The sequence below is a fragment of the Schistocerca americana genome, chromosome 3, assembly GCF_021461395.2.
Source record: "Schistocerca americana isolate TAMUIC-IGC-003095 chromosome 3, iqSchAmer2.1, whole genome shotgun sequence".
Classification (NCBI taxonomy): domain Eukaryota; kingdom Metazoa; phylum Arthropoda; class Insecta; order Orthoptera; family Acrididae; genus Schistocerca; species Schistocerca americana.
The window spans coordinates 851,595,970-851,615,286 of NC_060121.1; the positions used below are offsets into that span (position 1 = coordinate 851,595,970).

Consider the following 19,317-nt stretch of genomic DNA (forward strand, 5'->3'; position numbering starts at 1 on the left):
ACGAGGCAGGAATTGTAGTATGTACGCAAAACTTCAATTACGCCGAACAGTTGGATAACCAGTGCGTGAGCCGGCAGAAGCGACATAGTTGATTGGAATCGAAGGAAGGTCGGAAAGTTCGGAAAACACTTTTGAAAGTGCAAAATGAAGCCTATTAGGAAGAAGAAGGATTACTATATGGTGCTGAAATCGCAAATGAATGGCTAAACATTTTACATTATTGTTAACTTCCTTGGATTTCTAATTTCCGCGAACTTATTTTTCAACCGCGTTTATCTCGAAATGGCTTTTTTCACATTTGCGTGCAGTCTAACTCAAAAAGTGTAGACCCGAACCTTATGAATATTGACAGTATGATTCCTTATATAATTACGAATTATATGAACCAACTTGTGAGATGATATCATAATTTTAAGGACGTTTTTCTTTGCAATATTAGAGAAAATATGGTGAAAATCAAAGTAAATAGTTCCAGCGCCTGTAAAATTTTTAATTTTCATTATTTTCACCTGAATAGAGGTTCATATTCTTAGAAAAGAAGTTATTAACGTAAAATCAAAACCTTTTTCATTTCAGATGAAAATCGGTATGGCTTCACTGCATGCAATTGGAGAACTATACTCACAACCTTCAGCGGACATCACAGCGTAACTTCGTTATTTTTCGCTGAAATTATTCTAAAAAATTCAGAAACCTGGTCGAAATGTGAATGAAATTATGTCAAATTTGATTAGATTCTCGTTAATGCTTCCCACCAAAATAAGGTCCCAAAAAATCTGCGTCAGTCTCCTGATGTGGTTTCCCCCCTTAAGCGTCACACAAAATTTATATATGTATATATATTTTTTTGTCAATTACTCTCAAAGGAGTGCTCACCAGGGTGAATGACTGCCGTGTGTGATACTTGGGATCTTAATCTATACCACCGTATATATACTTGCAAAAAGTCTATCGCAGGGTTGGGGACCTCTGCTTTTACGTAATACTACTTGTTATCTTCTAGTATGAATGGTCTTTGGGTTATACATTGTTATGTAAGTCTGGAACCAGCATAAGTCTGTACAGGATTCATACAAAACGTATTTATATACTGCTCATGTATGTTACAGGTACAATCATAGTTAATTCTTTGGAACAAATATCTCCTGGGATAAAACCTAGAGTCATCACAACTCTGTGCAGATAAAGACATTATCTTATTACTGCTTAGTAATTTTATTTATGTTATAGTAACATTCGCTAATATTGTGGAGACGATTATTTTGTACAACACTTCACTCACGGCGTTGTTACATTACTCGTTAACCTATAAGTGCACGTACGTATTCGTGGCGAGAAGAGGTTAGGACTGGGTAGGGTTGAATATGCTGGGTAGGATAGGATAAGCAGCATGGCATACAACATAATAAGATAATGCAGGAGGAATGGGATAGAATAGGATGGCTGATAGAATAGAATAGAGCAGGCTGGCTATGACAGTACGAGAAACCAGTAGATTTTCCAGAGAATGAAAGTGAAAATCACTGATTAGTAGGCATGACAGCATTGTAAGACAGTTGTTAAGACATCAGCGAATAAGTTCTGTAGTGCTAGACGGAGTATAAAAGGCCATAAACTGTAGGGGAAGACTCATATTGGAGTACATTGAACATAGAGATGAAGACGATTGGTGGAAAATTTTATCTTAAAATGAAACGCTGACACAGGAACTAAAGTAGTGCCGGGCCTCAGTAAACCAGTCGGAAGACTGGTCATCATCACTTCCAGGTGACACTTATCACATCTTCATCAGCACTGTTACATCTACTCACACTATCCCCGTGATGGACGTTCTACGTTCCAACTCACACCGTCTCTTCTGTTAACAAGTCTCAGACGTATGTGCACACCGTCTCTTCTATTAACGAGACTCAGACGTCTGTGCATGTTACTGTTGTTGATATCTATGCTATCTGATCAAAATTCGACAGACGCCTATTAGTGGACATTAATACGTGGTATGTCCAGCCTCTTTCTCCTCCTTTATGGTGGCACGAACTCAGCTAGGGATACTTTGAATGATATGTCTGTGAAGGAAGGGCGTCCCATTCGTCCACAAGAGCCGCAACCAGAGAAAATGGACGCTTGGGTCAGAAGCGAAGCCGACTTTCTGACTCATTTCCAAAAGTGTCCCATTGGGTCCAGGTCTGGACACTGGACAGGCCAATCCATTTCAGCAATGTTATTATCCAGAGACAGATTTTTTTCTTTTTCTTTTTTTTTTTTTTTTTTTTTTTTTTTGAGGCAGCGTGCATTGCCGTACTGATAAAAACAATGATTCTCTCCCAGCTGTTCCTCTACCGCACTCGCTAAACTAGGCTGTAAAATGTGTTTAAAACCTTCCGCATTCATTATTCTCTTTAGCGGAACAAGGGAACTAAAACTTAATAAAAGCATCCCCACACGACGGCACCACCTCATCCGTAGTTGACTGTTGACGCTACACATGATGGTAGATAACATTTTCCAAACCTTCCATTAGGTTGCCACAGGGTGTGCCGTAATATGTCGCTCCATATCACTCGTTTCTGGTTATCCACTGACCAGTGGCGTCGCTTTTACACCACCTGAAGCGCCGCTTAGCATTGACAGCAGAAATGTGTGGCGTATGAGGAGCAGTTCGACCATTCTTTTTATCTTCCTACACGCTGTCACTGTGCTAGCCGGTCTGCTGATAGGTCATTCCAACTCAAGTGATTCCATCCCTCTTTGTTTCACGCGACTTTCTATAGTCACTCAGAGCTACGCTCGAAAGTCCGTGTCCGTCACTTTGTGAGCTCTTCCTGGTGTTAGTTTAGCTGTTCTCGTAGCTTCGCGTTTCACATCACCAATAGTCAACTTGGGCAGCTTTAAAGTGTTGAAATGCCCCTAATGGATTTGTTACTCAAATGACATCCAGTGATTAATCCACGTTCGAAGTCACTGAACTGTCCTGGGCGATCCATTCAGCTGTTACTGCCTCTCTGGCAACACCATAATACCCACCGTCTTTTCCACTGGCCGAACTGCCCCTCGTGACATCTTTACTCCGTTCATCATAAGAATAAACCTCATGTAAATACTACACTATGAGTTCTTTCGCGTTTGGTGGAACCTCAGACGGTTTCGTTTCATGTGGAGCTGAAGCCAAGCTGTCTCCAGTACAGTCAAGTACGATAATGACGATACGGGGCAACAGCTTTTCCGGCGCATTTAAGTCGTGCAGCACTGGCCAGCTATCTGATGTAACTGACCTGCAGTGCCGTGAACAGTTGCAGTAAAGACGTAAAAAGAGACGAGCACGGAAACTATATAGCCTTGAATGTCACTTTCTAAATAGAAGGACTTAATATACGGCAAAACTCAGGCGATACGCTTCTTAGGTGACTGGACGGAAAACGGTACAAGTTCTCGATCTTCGCTAACATAGTATTGCAATTAAAAAAAAAATGACGAAAATTCCTGACTTTAACAAGGGTAATTTTTTTTGCATGTGCCATGTGTAGTGTAAAAGCGCACTGGTGATTTCCTATGCAGTTAAACACTGAAGCCACTGCCGTGAGTCGTTGGTAATCTCTGAATTCCTTCTATATCGGACTCCGAGGAATATGGTACATTTCAGTCCTACTACGTTGATCCCGAGGTGATCAGCAACAGAATCCCAAGCGACCAAAAAACACACATTCCCTCCTCCTCTTTTATGACCTGTATTTCGCCATCATTCGGCAGTGATGTGTCACAAAGCTTCGTGCATTATAATAGTTCCAGTCCATTTGGCAGCTCAAATATTTAGTTATTTCTCGCGACAATTCCCTTAACTTGGCTCCTGATCAATTCTGTTTGGTTCACATTGCAGTGTCACGGTGACAAATGTAAAAATGGAGAATTTCTACAGTGTGCACGACGCTGCGAAAATTGTTATTTTCTATGTTTCTGTGACGCTTATTACTCTTGATCCTGTGGGACCACACCTGTCATACAAAATAAGGGGCGGATTCAAATAAAGAGTATTTGATTTTTCATTTTTCTCCAAAGATTTAATTGTTTAATGTTTTCTTAACTTCTAGAATATTTTATAAAATGTGGGTAATTAAGAATGAACATTTGCAATGAAAACCAGAAATTTGCGTTCGATATATAATTAGAAAGTAGAAGATGCGCAGTTTTCTTGAAAAATGATAATGAAGTATGAGTGTTCTTCTTCCCTTTGGGTCACCACTATTCTGACTGGTTTGATGCGGCCCGCCACGAATTCCTCTCCTGTGCCAACCTCTTCATCTCAGAGCAGTACTTACAATCTTCATCCACAATTATTTTCCGGATGTATTCCAATTCTGTTTTCCTCTACAGTTTTTGCCCTAACAGCTCCCTCTAGTACCATGGAAGTCATTCACTGATGTCTTAACAGATATCCTATCATCCTTTCACTTTTCTTTATTCCTTTCCTCTCAGATTCTGCGCAGAACCTCCTCAATCCTTACCTTATCAGTCCACCTGATTTTCAACATTCGTCTGTAGCACCTCATCTCAAATGCTTTGGTTGTCTTCTGTTCCGCTTTCCCCACAGCCCATGTTTCACTAGCGTACAATGCTGTACTCCAGACGTACATTCTCAGAAATTTATTCCTCGAATCAAAGCCTATGTTTGACACTAGTAGATTTCCTTTAGCCATAAATGCCCTTCTTGCCATTGCCAGTCTGCTTCTGATGTCCTCCTTACTCCGTCATTGGTAATTTTTCTGCCTAGGTAGCAAAATTCCTTAACTTCATCTACTTCGTTACCATCAATACTGATGTTAATTTTCTCGCTGTTCTCATTTCTACTACTTCTCATTTACTTCTTCTTTCTTCGATTCACTCTCAATCCATACTCTGTACTCATTAGACTGTTCATTCCGTTCAGCAGATCATGTAATTCTTCTTCACTTTCACTCAAGATAGCAATGTCATCAGTGAATCTTATCACTGATATCCTTTCACCTTGTATTTTAATTCCACTCCTGAACCTTTCTTTTATTTCCATCATTGCTTCCTCGATGTACAGATTGAAGAGTAGGGGCGAAAGGCTACAGCCTTGTCTCAGACACTTTTTAATCCGAGCACTTCGTTCTTGGTCGTCCACTCTCACTATTCCCTCTTGGATGTTGTACATATTGCATATTAACCGTCCCTCCCTACAGCTTACCCTTATTTGTCTGAGAATTTCTAACATCTTGGACCATTTTACATGAGTGTGAGTTAATTAATATCTATTGGATGGGTTTCATATTTAAATGATTTAGCTATTCAACACGAACAAAAGAATTGTAGACCACAATGAGTTTCGAGCAGCCAACTGCCCGCATACACGATGATAATACTGCGGCGCTACCTTTTACGGGAAGCATACAGTTACAATACGGTTCCTTATACTTAGTGTATAGTGTATCTCGAAAAGCGTCAGAGGTCTTGTTTCTCTATAATCATGGGAGAAACATTAACAACAACTCGTTTCTCGCCATTAACGGTGTTCCACGCACGTGTTTCACTACGAAGCAGGAAACAATGTCCTCCATTTTCACGGAACGTAGCGTTTACAGAAACCTTGAGACTACACGATTTTTGAAATAAAAATTACATAGCTAAAGTATGATTAAAAATACGTTGATTGCTGTTAATACATCAAACTGTGTTAGAGATAATTTTGCAGTGATATAGTAATGAGATATCTGATACATAAGTTGGACATACTTCCAAGAGCGGAACAGCAGTGTAAGAGAGCTACGGCTGCTGACCAATCATGGCGTTTGTGTTTGTTTGCACCAGATGAACGGAGTACAGTGATGATTAGCTCGTTACATAGGATTTGGATGGGACTGTTTGGGGGAAGAGACCAAACAGCGAGGTCATTGGTTTCATCGGATTAGGGAAGGACAGGGAAGGAAATCGGCCGTGCCCTTTGAAAGGAACCATCCCGGCATTTGCCTGGAGCGATTTAGTGAAATCACGGAAAACCTAAATCAGGATGGCCAGACGCGGGATTGAACCGTCGTCGTTAAATAGGAGTGCCTGTCACTTCCTAAGTATGTAGTTTATTACAATATTCGGTAACTTAAAGTTATTGACATTCCTAATTAATAACTCTGTTTTGCCTTCACAAGATTCATGCCGCACAGCTTCAAACTGGATCGGTTATCTCAAAATAAAATGTTTATAGGTTCCTTAAGTATCACGGACCGTAAGCGCTGAAGTTATTATCCTAACAAATGCAGTGAACAACGGAGATAGCAATCGTATAAATGTGTGTTATAACACTTTTTCACTGTTCTCGTTCCTTTTGCTGCCAAGTGAGGTACTCGCCGACTGCAGCCGTATTAGGCCCTTCGAGTGATAGATTTCGAATCCTGGTCAGACATATAGCATTAAGTACTGACGCATATGAACGACACCAATTAACTGTACGTTTCTGGGCGTGTTTCAGCAAAACGCAGACCGGCTTCTAAAGCTGATCGAGGTGGTGTACCGGTCTCTGCCGCTGGGCACAGTCGTCAACAACAAGGTGCTGGTAGTACACGGCGGCATCTCCGACATCACCGACCTGGAGTGGGTGCGCTCTCTGGACAGGCACAAGGTGAGCCAGCCGTACCCCCACCACTGCGTGCGCCCGGCTTGGCTCCTTATTTCGGCAGATCCAAGTCTGACCTGATCATCTGCGGTACCAACTCTAGCAATCAGCCTAATTTCTTCTTCTTTTGCCTCTTCCTCTTCTTCCACTAGTGCTACTACTACCACTAGTGCTACTCGTGTGCCACTAGGCAAAACTTATGGAGAAGAAACTTCCACATGATGTGTCACTGCTAAGTAGCAGCATTGATCGATGAAAGACGTGGAAAGAAATGCTGCAGAGTAGTACAGAAGGTAACTGAATGAAATTCGCAATCAGACGAACAGAAACAACACATTTGTCAGAAGACAATTATTCCTCTAAAGTCTGAGGAATTTATATTGGTACCCTACAAATTATAAGAGACGGGACATGTGTGTGTGAAGACCACTGACAGGAATGTATACTCTACAACGTACTCCCACGCTAGCCACACGGTTGGTAAGAAGTCCTTGTTGTAGGATATTCCATTCCTCCACAGCGTGGATGACAGTTGCTGGATGGTCATTGGTGCATCCCATCCGTGCTCTATGGAATTAACGTCGAGGGAACGCGTAGGCCAGCTTATTCGTCGAATATTCTTTCGTTTCAAGAGCTCCTCTACTTGCGCTGCCCACATGAAACGATTTATTTATTTATTTATCATATGGCAACAACAGCAAATATTGACAGGTACATAAAGTTTAATTTTACATGCATATCTAATTACGTATTTACATACAGTTTAGCTTTTACTTTGTGGCATAAATTTTATACACATTTTTAAATTGTGATAATTACTAACTTAATATTACTGACTACTTTAACAGATATACACTACTGGCCATTAAAATTGCTACGCCAAGAAGAAATGCAGATGATAAACGGCTGTTCATTGGACAAATATATTATACTAGAACAGACATAAGATTACATTTTCACGCAATTTGGGTGCGTAGATCCTGAAAATCAGTACCCACAACAACCACCTCTGGCCGTAATAACGGCCTTCATACGCCTGGGCATTGGTCAAACAGAACTTGGATGGCGTGTACAGGTACAGCTACCCATGCAGCTTCAACACGATACCACAGTTCATCAAGAGTAGTGACTGGCGTATTGTGATGAGCCAGTTGCTCGGCCACCATTGACCAGACGTTTTCAGCTGGTGAGAGTTCTGGAGAATTGTGCTGGCCAGGGTAGCAGTCGAACATTTTTTGTATCCAGAAAAGGCCGTACAGGACCTGCAACATGCGGTCGTGCATTATCCTACTGAAATGTAGGGTTTCGCAGGGACCGAATGAAGGGTAGAGCCACATCTGAAATGTAACGTCCACTGTTCAAAGTGCCGGCAATGCGAACAAGAGGTGACCGAGACATGTAACCAGTGGCACCCCATACCATCATGCCGGATGATACGCCAGTATGGCGATGACGAATAGACGTTTCCAATGTGCGTTCACCGTGATGTCGCCAAACACGGATGCGACCATCATGATGCTGCATACAGAACCTGGATTTATCCGAAAAAATGACGTTTTGCCATTCGTGCTCCCAGGCTCGTCTTTGAGTACACCATCGCAGGCGCTCCTGGCTGTGATGCAGCGTCAAGGGTAACCGCAGCCATGGTCTCCGAGCTGATGGTCGATGCTGCTGCAAACGTCTTCGAACTGTTCGTGCAGATGGTTGTTGTCTTGTAAACCTCCCCATCTGTTGACTCAGGGATCGAGACGTTGCTGCACGATCCGTTACAGCCATGCGGATAAGATGCCTGTCATCTCGACTGCTAGTGATCCGAGGCTGTTGGCAGCCAGCACGGTGTTCCGTATTACCCTCGTGAACCCACCGGTTCCGTATTCTGCTAACAGTCAACGCTAGCAGTAATGTCGCGATACGATAAACCGCAATCGCGATAGACTACAATCCGACCTTTATGAAAGTCGGAAACGTGATGGTATGCATATCTCCTCCTTACACGAGGCATCACAACAGCGTTTCACCAGCAACGCCGGTCAACTGCTGTTTGTGTATGAGAAATCGGTTGGAAACTTTCCTCATGTCAGCACGTTGTAGTTGTCGCCAACCGGCGCCAATCTTGTGTGAATGCTCTGTAAAGCTAATCATTTGCATATCACAGCATCTTCTTCCTGTCGGTTAAATTTCGCGTCTGTAGCACGTCATCTTCGTGGTGTAGCAATTTTAATGGCCAGTAGTGAAACTGCAGGTTAAGAAAAGACAGATAAAAGTAATCATAGTTCAAAATCTAATGACTGAAGCCAACTAACAGCAGAGAGAGTAGCATTAATATTGGCTCTATATGATCCAGGGTACTTACTCTGAGGACTCTAACAATATGTTGAACAGTTTGTTCCTGGGGCTCCACAATCACAGGCTGGATGCTCACGGAGTCGCCGCTTGTGCATCATAACGTTGCACCTGGGGTGGCCAGTTGTTATTCTGTTCAGCCTTGTCCATTCACTTCTCTGCAGCTGAAATACTGGTAGGCTGGCAGTTGGGTCTTGGACAACTTGATGTGCTACTGTTGCAGCATTCCACCCCTTACGCCACTCTTCTTTATTGTCGAACTTCTCATGCTTCCTTCCTTTATTCCACAGTGAATTGCGAGCTTTTAAGAGATCTGGGGGTGGGTTGTTTAAATGGTTCAAATGGCTCTGAGCACTATGCGACTTAACTTCTGTGGTCATCAGTCGCCTAGAACTTAGAACTAATTAAACCTAACTAACCTAAGGACATTGCACACATCCATGCCCGAGGCAGGATTCGAACCTGCGACCGTAGCGGTCGCTCGGTTCCAGACGGTAGCGCCTAGAACCGCACGGCCACTCCGGCCGGCGGTTGTTGAAGGCTGTATGGATTGGGAGCTCTTGTGGGTAGTCTGGGTGGTGCAGTTTCCTATATTCTCGATTGATTGCTTCTTGGCGTCGTAATTCAGATGGTGGGATGGTACCGATGGTGTGCAGCCAGGAGATTGGGGTGGATTTTAATGTACCCGTAGTAATCCACAGTCACTCGTTCAGGTGTACGTCCAGCTTCCTCTTGTGGGCACTATGTTGCCACACTGGAGCACAGTATTCGGCAACTGGGTACACTAGCGTAAGTACTGTAGTACATGGAGTCGATGAGTCCGCACCCCATGTTGTACCAGCTAGTTTCTTGTTGTTGTTTTGGGTCTTTAGTTTTTGGCTTGTTTTTTCCAAGTGTTTTTATACGTCAGAGACCGATCTAGTGTGAACATGACACAGAAGTGGTAATTCTGAAGGTGAGTGGCTTAACTGTTGTCTCAGTCCACAAACCACCGCACGTCAAGTGTCCCACCCCAGCCTTGCCATCTGTACCCCAGCCATGCATACACCTGAGTGATTTCAACACGAAACGATGCACATGTGGAAGAGAACCATTTCACAATAACGCTGATCGGAGAGATACTGCGTTCAAAGATTTGGAAGTCAGTATATCCATGCAACATTGTATCCCCTCCCTCCCCCCCCCTACCAAATCCATAACATCTGCACCACTAAAACGATCATCTTCGACATTTTTCCTCGGTGCATTACATCTGTAGCCATATGTGGCTCGGTAATGAACTAAGAAATATTGTCCTCCAAATCATGAAGCACAGTGCACTCAGCGGTCAACGTTACAGTGCCACCATTCCTTCCACACGTGCATCTTCTTCGGGGTGAATTCGGCGTTGTCTTCATGTTCTGGATGCGCGACAGCATGGGGCAGCGCAGATGGAGGAGCAGCTAGAACGAGAGGAGACTCGACGAATGGACTGGCCGGCTCGTTCCCCTCCAACGTAAACCCCAACGAGCACGTGTGGGATGCGTTGTGGAGGCGTATTTCAACACGTCCGCATGCACCAGCGACCATCCAGCATTTCTCAACCACACTGGCGGAGAAATGGAAGATCCTAAAATAGAAACCGCTTAGCAACCTTGTGGGCAGCGTGGGAGAACTTTCAAAGCATTCGTTGATGACACATCCTATTGAGAACCAAGCCCAGTTTTATAACTTCCAGAGGACAACCATAAACCGCGATCTCCTCACTGTAATTATTGTCTTTAAATAAAACTGTAATTTCTGTCTGTCCCATTGGTTATTTCTTTCAATTACCTTCTGTACTATACTGTAGCAGTTAGAATAACTGTATCTTGGAACTCTTCCATATGGTCCGTGTTTGCATAGAAGAACAACAATATCGGAATTTTGAGTCCGCGTTGATGCAAAACACCTGGTTATTTGTTTACTTATTTATTTCTCAAACTAGTTCCGGCGACATATATCACCATAATCAGTGGGTTCTTTAAAAAAATTGGTTCTGAGGACTATGGGACTTAACATCTCACGTCATCAGTCCCCTAGACGTAGAACTACTTATTCCTAACTAACCTAAGGACATCACACACATCCATGCCCGAGGCAGGATTCGAACCTGCGACCGTAGCAGCAGCGTGGATCCGGACTGAAGTGCCTAGAACCGCTCGGCCACAACGGCCGGCGCGGTTCTTCAAATCTGAAACACGCAGAAAATAGCATAGTTATACAAACACAGTAGCACATTATTACATTTTTTGAAATATAGTTTTCTATGAATGTTTTCATACTACCTTATTTATTTTATATTATGGCATGCTTCTAATAATTATTGTCGCTGTTTGCGACATATTTTCTGTGCTTTTTTCTGTTGCCGTTTATTCTTAGCGCTCGTCATCTCACCCGCAACTGTGTGAGTGGCTGTGAGTAAACAAATATTAAAAGGTGAACTTAGTATGTCAGTGTCACACACTTGGGGTTTCGATAGTGTTGTGGAACAAAGTTTTGTTGTGTACTGGGCTGTTACTTAGTTACTCGTGTACTCACGTTCGTTTGACGGCATCTAGCTGATTCTATACACACAAAAACAGAACTTTCATACTTTGTTTATAGAGAAAACAACATTCAGTAACATTGTACAACAAGAACGGTACAAAATAATCTACTGGTACAGATATCTGGATGACATAATCTGTCTTGTAGATGAGGCACAAAAACGGATAAAAGCTGCACAGTATCATCTACACACAAATCCACTTCACAATGGAAAAAAACAACAAACTAAATTTCTTCGATCTTACAATCACAAGAAACAACCAACAACATAAATTATCCATCTACAGAAAACCCACATCCACAAACACTGTTATCCAACCACCCGACATTGCATAAATATGACAGTTTCACACTCATGCTCCACAGGATAAACAGAACACCTCTTAAGCCCAAAAACTGCACACAGGAACTCAATGTTATCAAACATATTGCTGTGGAAAATGACTACAAACAGACATCATAAATAAACTTGACAACAAGGTAAAAATGAAACGTAAAAATAGCAACCAGCCGCTCAAGAGCACAACAAAAGGATCTGAAAACCCAGAGGAAGTACACACACACACAACACAGCAAGCCCCATCACATCAGGAAAGAGAGACAGATGGTACACATTGATATACAATAACAAAATATCATATAGAATTGGAAACATCTTGACAAAGCAAGGGATACCAGTAACATTCAGAAGAAACAACACAGTTCAGGAATGGCTAAAAAAAAAAAAAAAAAACCCTTAGATAAATTCAGCAACGCTGGAATATATCAAATCACATGCAACTCCTGTCAGGCCCAATACATAGTTCAAACAAGCAGAAATTTCCGAACGAGGTTCACAGGGCACATGAGAGCTCTAAAGAGTGACAGCACACATTCAACTTTCGCAGAACATCTAATGAACAAAAACCATAACCTCACTAATATCGAAAACGATAGACACATTCTGAAACACAGTAACAGTCTGTACCGACAAATAACAACAGAAGAAAATTACTACATACAAAGGTCTATGCTGGAACGGAAAAAAGTAATAAATAAAAACAAAACCCTTTGTAAGATCACATTTTTTACCGCTCTGAGAGAACTGACCAAGAACACAGAACAGAAAGCACCCACACACACACACACACACAAGAACCACTTCCCTAACACACACAGAGTTATAAATAAGGAACAGAAGTCTTGTAATTCCCGCTACAGTTTTCATAGACTTCTCCCAACATGCAATACACGACAAACGCGAGCAGCAAGATGGTGTAATGTTCTTGATTGTAAACAAAGTGCGAAAGTTTTCTTTTCCTGTGTATAGAATCAGCTACATGCCGTCCAACAAACGCCAGTACACGAATGATTAACAGAGCAGTACATACCAAAACTGTATTCCACAACACTACCGCAACCCCAAGTGAACAACGTTGACATACTAAGTTCACCTTTTAGTATTTGTTTACTCACGCTCACACAGTTTCAGATGGCATGATGTACGCTGAGAAAAAACGGCAACAGAAAAAAAGCACAAAAAATGTGCCGCAAACAGCGACAATAATTCTTAAAAGCATGCCATAACATAAAAGACGTAAGGTAACATGAAAGCATTCATAGAAAACTTCATTTCAAAAAATTAACAGTAGAAATGTAATAATGTGTTACTGTGTTTTTGTAACTATGCTATTTTCTGCATGTTTTAGTTTTAAAGACCCACTGATGATGGTGATGTTTGCCGCTGAAACTAGTTTGGGAAATAAAAAAGTAAACAAATAACAAGGTGTTTTGCATCAACATGGACACAAAATTCCGATGTTGTTGTTTACTGTAGCAGTTCTTACTACATATGGTCCTAGTTCCATCGGGCCATGTTACTTGGCGGTGGCACGTGATGAGAACATTACTATCGTCCTCAAGTTCTGCTCACCTCTGTACTTCCTCTTTGTTGGCACTGTGCTCACTGACAAACCATAGCGAGCATAAGCAACGATGTAGCTGAGTATCGGAAATGTCCTGATTTAGTAAATGTTATGTCGACATTGAAACATCGATATTATACCGTCGACATATCGGCAACGCTCACAAATTTCTCCGATATATTGGGCATACAACTTACTTTAGGTGTCACGTAGATAAAAGGCCAAGTTATGTTTATAGATTTTTGTAGAAATGGTTCAAATGGTTCTTAGCACTATGGGACTTAGCATCTGAGGTCATCAATCCCCTAGATTTAGAATTACTTAAACCTAACTAATCTAAGCACATCACACACAACCATGCCCGAGGCAGGATTCGAACCCGCGACCATAGCAGCAGCGCAGTTCCGGACTGAAACACCTAGAACCTCTCGGTCACAGGAGCCGGCGAATTTTGTAGATTTAGCGAAAGTGTTAGACAGTGATGACGGGAATAGATTTTCTAAAGGTATGAAGATATGTGGGAAAAACACAGTCATCGATAGTTTATCAGTAACTCGAACAGAAACAAGACTGCAGTTGTAAGAATTGAAAGATTTGAAATAATTGAAGAAGTAAGGGTCAGAGATGTAGCCTATGGCCTAGTGTCATTCAATCTGTGCAGTAATGGGAACCAGGAAAAAACTCGAACGGTTATTAACGTTCAGGCAGAAGAAATATAAAAACTTTCAGGTTTGACAAGAACAGTTGAACGGCATGGATAATGTCTTGAAAAATAAACATCGACAAAACTACAGTAAGGATAGCAAATTACTGTCAAATTAATTACGGCGATGCTGAGACAATTCGATTAGGAACGGAAACATTAAGGGTAGTACATGAGGTTTACTGTTTGTTAGCAAAAAAGTGTTGGTAGCTGAATTAGAGAGGATATAAAATACAAACTGACAATAGCATGAAAATAATCTTGTTAACAGAAAATATTTGTGTGTCGTGAGAGTGTTAGCCTGTAGTCTTGTAGAGATATGGAAGAGGGACGATAAATGTATCAGACAAGAAGAGAGTAGAAGCTCAGAAATTTCTTGGTTCAAATGGCTCTGAGCACTATGGGACTCAACTGCTGAGGTCATTGGTCCCCTAGAACTTAGAACTAGTTAAACCTAACTAACCTAAGGACATCACAAACATCCATGCCCGAGGCAGGATTCGAACCTGCGACCGTAGCGGTCTTGCGGTTCCAGACTGCAGCGCCTTTAACCGCACGGCCACTTCGGCCGGCAGAAATTTCTTGGTACAGCTGAATACTGACTATTAGACGAGTATAGGATAACTAAAGGGGAGGTGCTGAATAGAATTGGAGAAAAAATTACTGAAAAATTTGACTAAAAGAAGGGATACGTGGATACCATATATTCTGAGGCATTAAATAATCTTCAACTTGATAATGGAGGGAAGTGTTAGGAGAGTGAAAATTGTAAACAGAGACCAAAAGCTTACAACAGATTCAAAGCATGTATATTGTAGTAGCTATGCAGAGATGAAAAGGCTTCACCTTCAGATTAGTGTGGAGAATTGCTTCAAAGCAATCATGAACTGAACACCATCCAAAAAGAAGAAGAGAACAACAACATCAGCAACAACTTCTATTAGCTCTGGTTTCGCAATAATACAGGAAACTCAGTAAGTCTGGGTAAAAACATTTCTTAAAGGACTCAGTATTTACAATTAATCATTTGAGGTAACAGCAAAAAATGAACGAAATTTTCAAAGGGAAAAATTTGAAAATGATACTGAACATGAGGTGTATTTAGAGCACCACGTTCTACATAACACAACAGTTTTGGCTTTGTCAAACATTGTTAGCAGAGTTCTTGTGTCTAGGTCCAGAACTCCATCCACACTGATTGCTCTGTAGCTGAGAAGTTGTAAAGAAGCCTAAACCGAATGACATCTATGATTCTTAACATAAAAAGAGAACAATAAAGAGGAATCTACGTCACAAATTTGTCACTAGTGAATCTTTTCCTCTGGGAATACTTTCTAAAATTAAAACTTGGCCAGTTTCACACTATCTCTTCTGAAGGACTTTCACGAAGCCTCTAAAGATAAGGAATGTAACGTATCCATTCCTTTGTCGCCAAGGTCTGGCAATCATACTATTCTGGATCGAAATTTATCATCGAGAGCTTTTAATCATGTTAAAAATATGGAGTAAGTACACATTTTAAAAAACAAACTTGTGACAACATGAAATATATTAAGTGAAATTTTCATGCTACTGTCAAATTCTCTGTGTCATAGACTGTACAAGGTAACTAATTATTTCCATTATAAAACGTATGTAAAGAAAGGACCACAAGTTATCATCACTGATGATACTTCGAAAACAGAAGAAAAAAAACACATATGACAGACAAATAACCAGTCTCTTATTTAGTGGTGGAGACGGGTTTATACACTAATAAGATAAAGTGGAAACAAAAAACAGATTATTCAAATACATACCCTCAACACAAGCCACTTGCATTGAACTCAACCAAGGAATCGGGACTGTGTTTGTTTTGCGTTGTAAAGTGCAGGTAGGCACAAAGAAAAGATTGTCAGAAAGTGAGCTTTCGGCCAACAAGGCCTTCATCGAAAATAGACCGCATTCACATACTCATACACACATACATACATACACAAACAGTCACACACATGACCACTGTCTCTGGCAGCTGAAACCAGACTGCGAGCAGCAGCACATGATGGGAGAGGAAACAGTGTGGTGAGGGTAAGGAGGAGGCTGGGGTGAGGAGTGAGAGGGATCATGGGTTGGTGTGGGGGTCAGTAAAGTGCTGCTTGTGGGAGCATACAGGGACACAGTGCAGAGAGGGTGAGAGGGTAGGGTTGCCTGGTGCAGTCAGGAGGTAAGACAGAGGGTGGGGGTAGGAGTAGGCAGCTGAAAACGAGAGAAGTAGAAAGGTGCGGTGGTGGGACAGAGGGCTGTGTAGTGCTTCAGTGAAAACAGGGAAGGGGCTAGAGGATAAGGGCAATGTCTGATGGATGTTGAGACAAGGAGGGCTATGGGAAACGAGTATATATGGCTGGGAGAGTTCCCAAGTGCACAATTCAGGAAAACTGGTGTTGGTGGCAAGGATATAGATGGCACAGGCTGTGAATATCGTGTTGTGTGGCTGTTTCTTGGCCACAGTTTGTTGGTGGCCATTCATGCAGACAGTGTATCTCCTCTTTGATATTACTGTTATCATAGATTTAGTGTAGTAAACCACCTGTGTAGGCAACGATTATTTATAAAGAAATATGTAATAACATGTTACAATACTTTTCATAAAAAAGGGAAAATCTGTATGCAGTTGAAGAATAAATATACAACAAATTTAAATAATAACGTTTTGCTGCTTATAAACTAATATCTTCGTTAAATAAGCATAACAGCTTTTGATGTATCGAAAATCCGATACAACGAAAATATGGTTATTTACCTCTGATGTATTATCAATGGTGATATCACTTAAATGATTTATCGAATAAGGTGTACCTGGACATCTTAGAAAATTTTATGCTCTCTCTCCTCGGTCCTTTCAACAGCCTGCGTTCAATGTATTTGATCTCTGCTTCTCTCCTCTATTCTCAGATCTCTATTTTGGGAAAGATATCAAACGCATTGTCCATTTACCTTGTTCTTAAGCGGTCTGTCTTTCTTACAGAATGCGATCATCCTTTCATGATTAGTGGCATCCTATCATCGACCAAGTCTCTCAATACCTGTCATTTTGTAAAAACTGGCTTTATTTTATGATGACATTCTTCCTCTAACATATTGTCGATGGATGAAAGGACTCCTATATAACAGAATAACCTGACACTTTTAAGGAAATTATTAGAGAATTCACGGCAGGTTCTCTTTTCATTTAAGCGGAGCCCAATTATTCTCCTAAGAACTCAATACAGCAAAAACAGCAGGCGAATAGTTGAACAAATAGCTTATAATCGATTGTTTGAGTCTTAATCTTACAACAATTATTACCTTGATATTTAAAACAAGTTAAAGTTAACGGAAAATCCAAGTTTCAGGAAAAACGTTGACACTAATTTATAAGACTTTTCTGATGCTCCTTTTGTCCAGTTATTACTCGTTTTGGTAACAAGCTAAAATGAAATTAGCACACTGATGATATTGTGATCTTCACTGTGAAGACTGTTTTGAAGCAGCTTTCCATGCTAATTTGTCCTGTGCAAGCCTCTTCATCTCTGCGTAACGACGCAACCAACATTCACGGCTTACCGTATTCAAGCCTTGGACTTGCTCTACAGTTTCTACCCCTTGCACTTCCTTCCCGTACCACAATGAGAATTGCTCGATACCTGAAAATACCTTCCATCAACCGATCCCATCTTATACTCAAGATATGCCACAATTTTTTTCCATAGTTCCTTATTTGTTATTCGATTTACCCATCTAATTTTCAACATTCTGCTACAGCACAACATTTCAAAAGTTTCTGTCTTAATATTAACAGATTGCAGAGCTCTAAACTTTAACATTTCGTCCAGAACGAGAGATACAGTTAAACAAAAAATACAATTTGATTCAGTTTATGTTAAGAGTTAACAGAGATGTAGAAATACCGTAATGTCGCCGCTGTGACAGCGCAGTACATAGCAGGTATACAGATTACCTGAAGAAAGAAAAATGATGCACCTAGGACGAAAAAAGAAAGAATACGTTAACGTCCCGTCGACATCGAAGTCATTAGAGACGTTCCACATGCTCGAATTGTGTCAAGGAAGCTGAAGGAAATCGGCCGTGCCCTTTTAAAGGAACCATCCCGGCATCTGCCTGGAGTGGTTTAGGGACATCACGGAAATTATAAATCAGGATGACCGGACTCGGGTTTGAACCGACCTCCTCCCGAATGCGGGTCAAGTGTACTAATCACGGCGCACCTAGAAGGGGAAGAGGAAATAAAATGAAGCTTCATGTGTTGTGGGGGTACGCGGTTTTTTGAGGGATTACAAAAGCGATTCAAATTACAAATAACTTGGCTGTATGAGACCACTTACCAGTGCGACGTTGAACCCCTCGCAACTTTTTTAACTGGTCCCTGATGTTATGTCAGAGAGGCAGATTTGACGTCCGAACTGGTCTCACGCATGTTCTATTAGTGGTGATCTGGGTAACTTGCTGGCGAGGGGAGTATCTCAAGAGAATACGTTCCATGAGTGGACGAGCATTGTCCTATTTAAAAGTGGCATCACGATAACGTCGCTTGTGAGGTAACGTATGAGCTGTGTGGGAAAAATAATGACAATGATTGTTTATCTTTCGAAGTTATTATTTTCTTCAAACTACAATACTGTCCTCTTCAGAGTAGTTCCCTTCGGCAGCTACACACCGGCGGAGTCGTTGTTCCCAATCTTAGTACGAGGTGCATTCAAGTTCTACGTCCTCCGATTTTTTTTTCTAATTAACTACTCACCCGAAATCGATGAAACTGACGTTACTTCTCGACGTAATCACCCTGCAGACGTACACATTTTTCACAACGCTGACGCCATGATTCCATGGCAGCGGCGAAGGCTTCTTTAGGAGTCTGTTTTGACGACTGGAAAATCGCTGAGGCAATAGCAGCACGGCTGATGAATGTGCGGCCCCGGAGAGTGTCTTTCATTGTTGGAGAAAGCCAAAAGCCACTAGGAGCCAGGTCAGGTGAGTAGGGAGCATGAGGAATCACTTCAAAGTTGTTATCACGAAGAAACTGTTGCTTAACGTTAGCTCGATGTGCGGGTGCGTTGTCTTGGTGAAACAGCACACGCGCAGCCCTTCCCGGACGTTTTTATGGCAGTGCAGGGACGAATCTGTTCTTCAAAACATTTTCG

At 41.6% G+C, this 19,317-nt stretch overlaps 1 protein-coding gene across 1 annotated transcript in view; it reads left to right on the forward strand.

Annotated features, from left to right (window-relative positions):
- Positions 1–19,317, forward strand: part of LOC124606437 (serine/threonine-protein phosphatase rdgC) — a 1,241,896-nt gene that overhangs the window by 867,183 nt on the left and 355,396 nt on the right. The window contains exon 8 of the mRNA XM_047138419.1: positions 6,479–6,628. Coding sequence (XP_046994375.1) covers positions 6,479–6,628 — 150 coding nt within the window. The remainder of the gene's footprint in view (positions 1–6,478; positions 6,629–19,317) is intronic.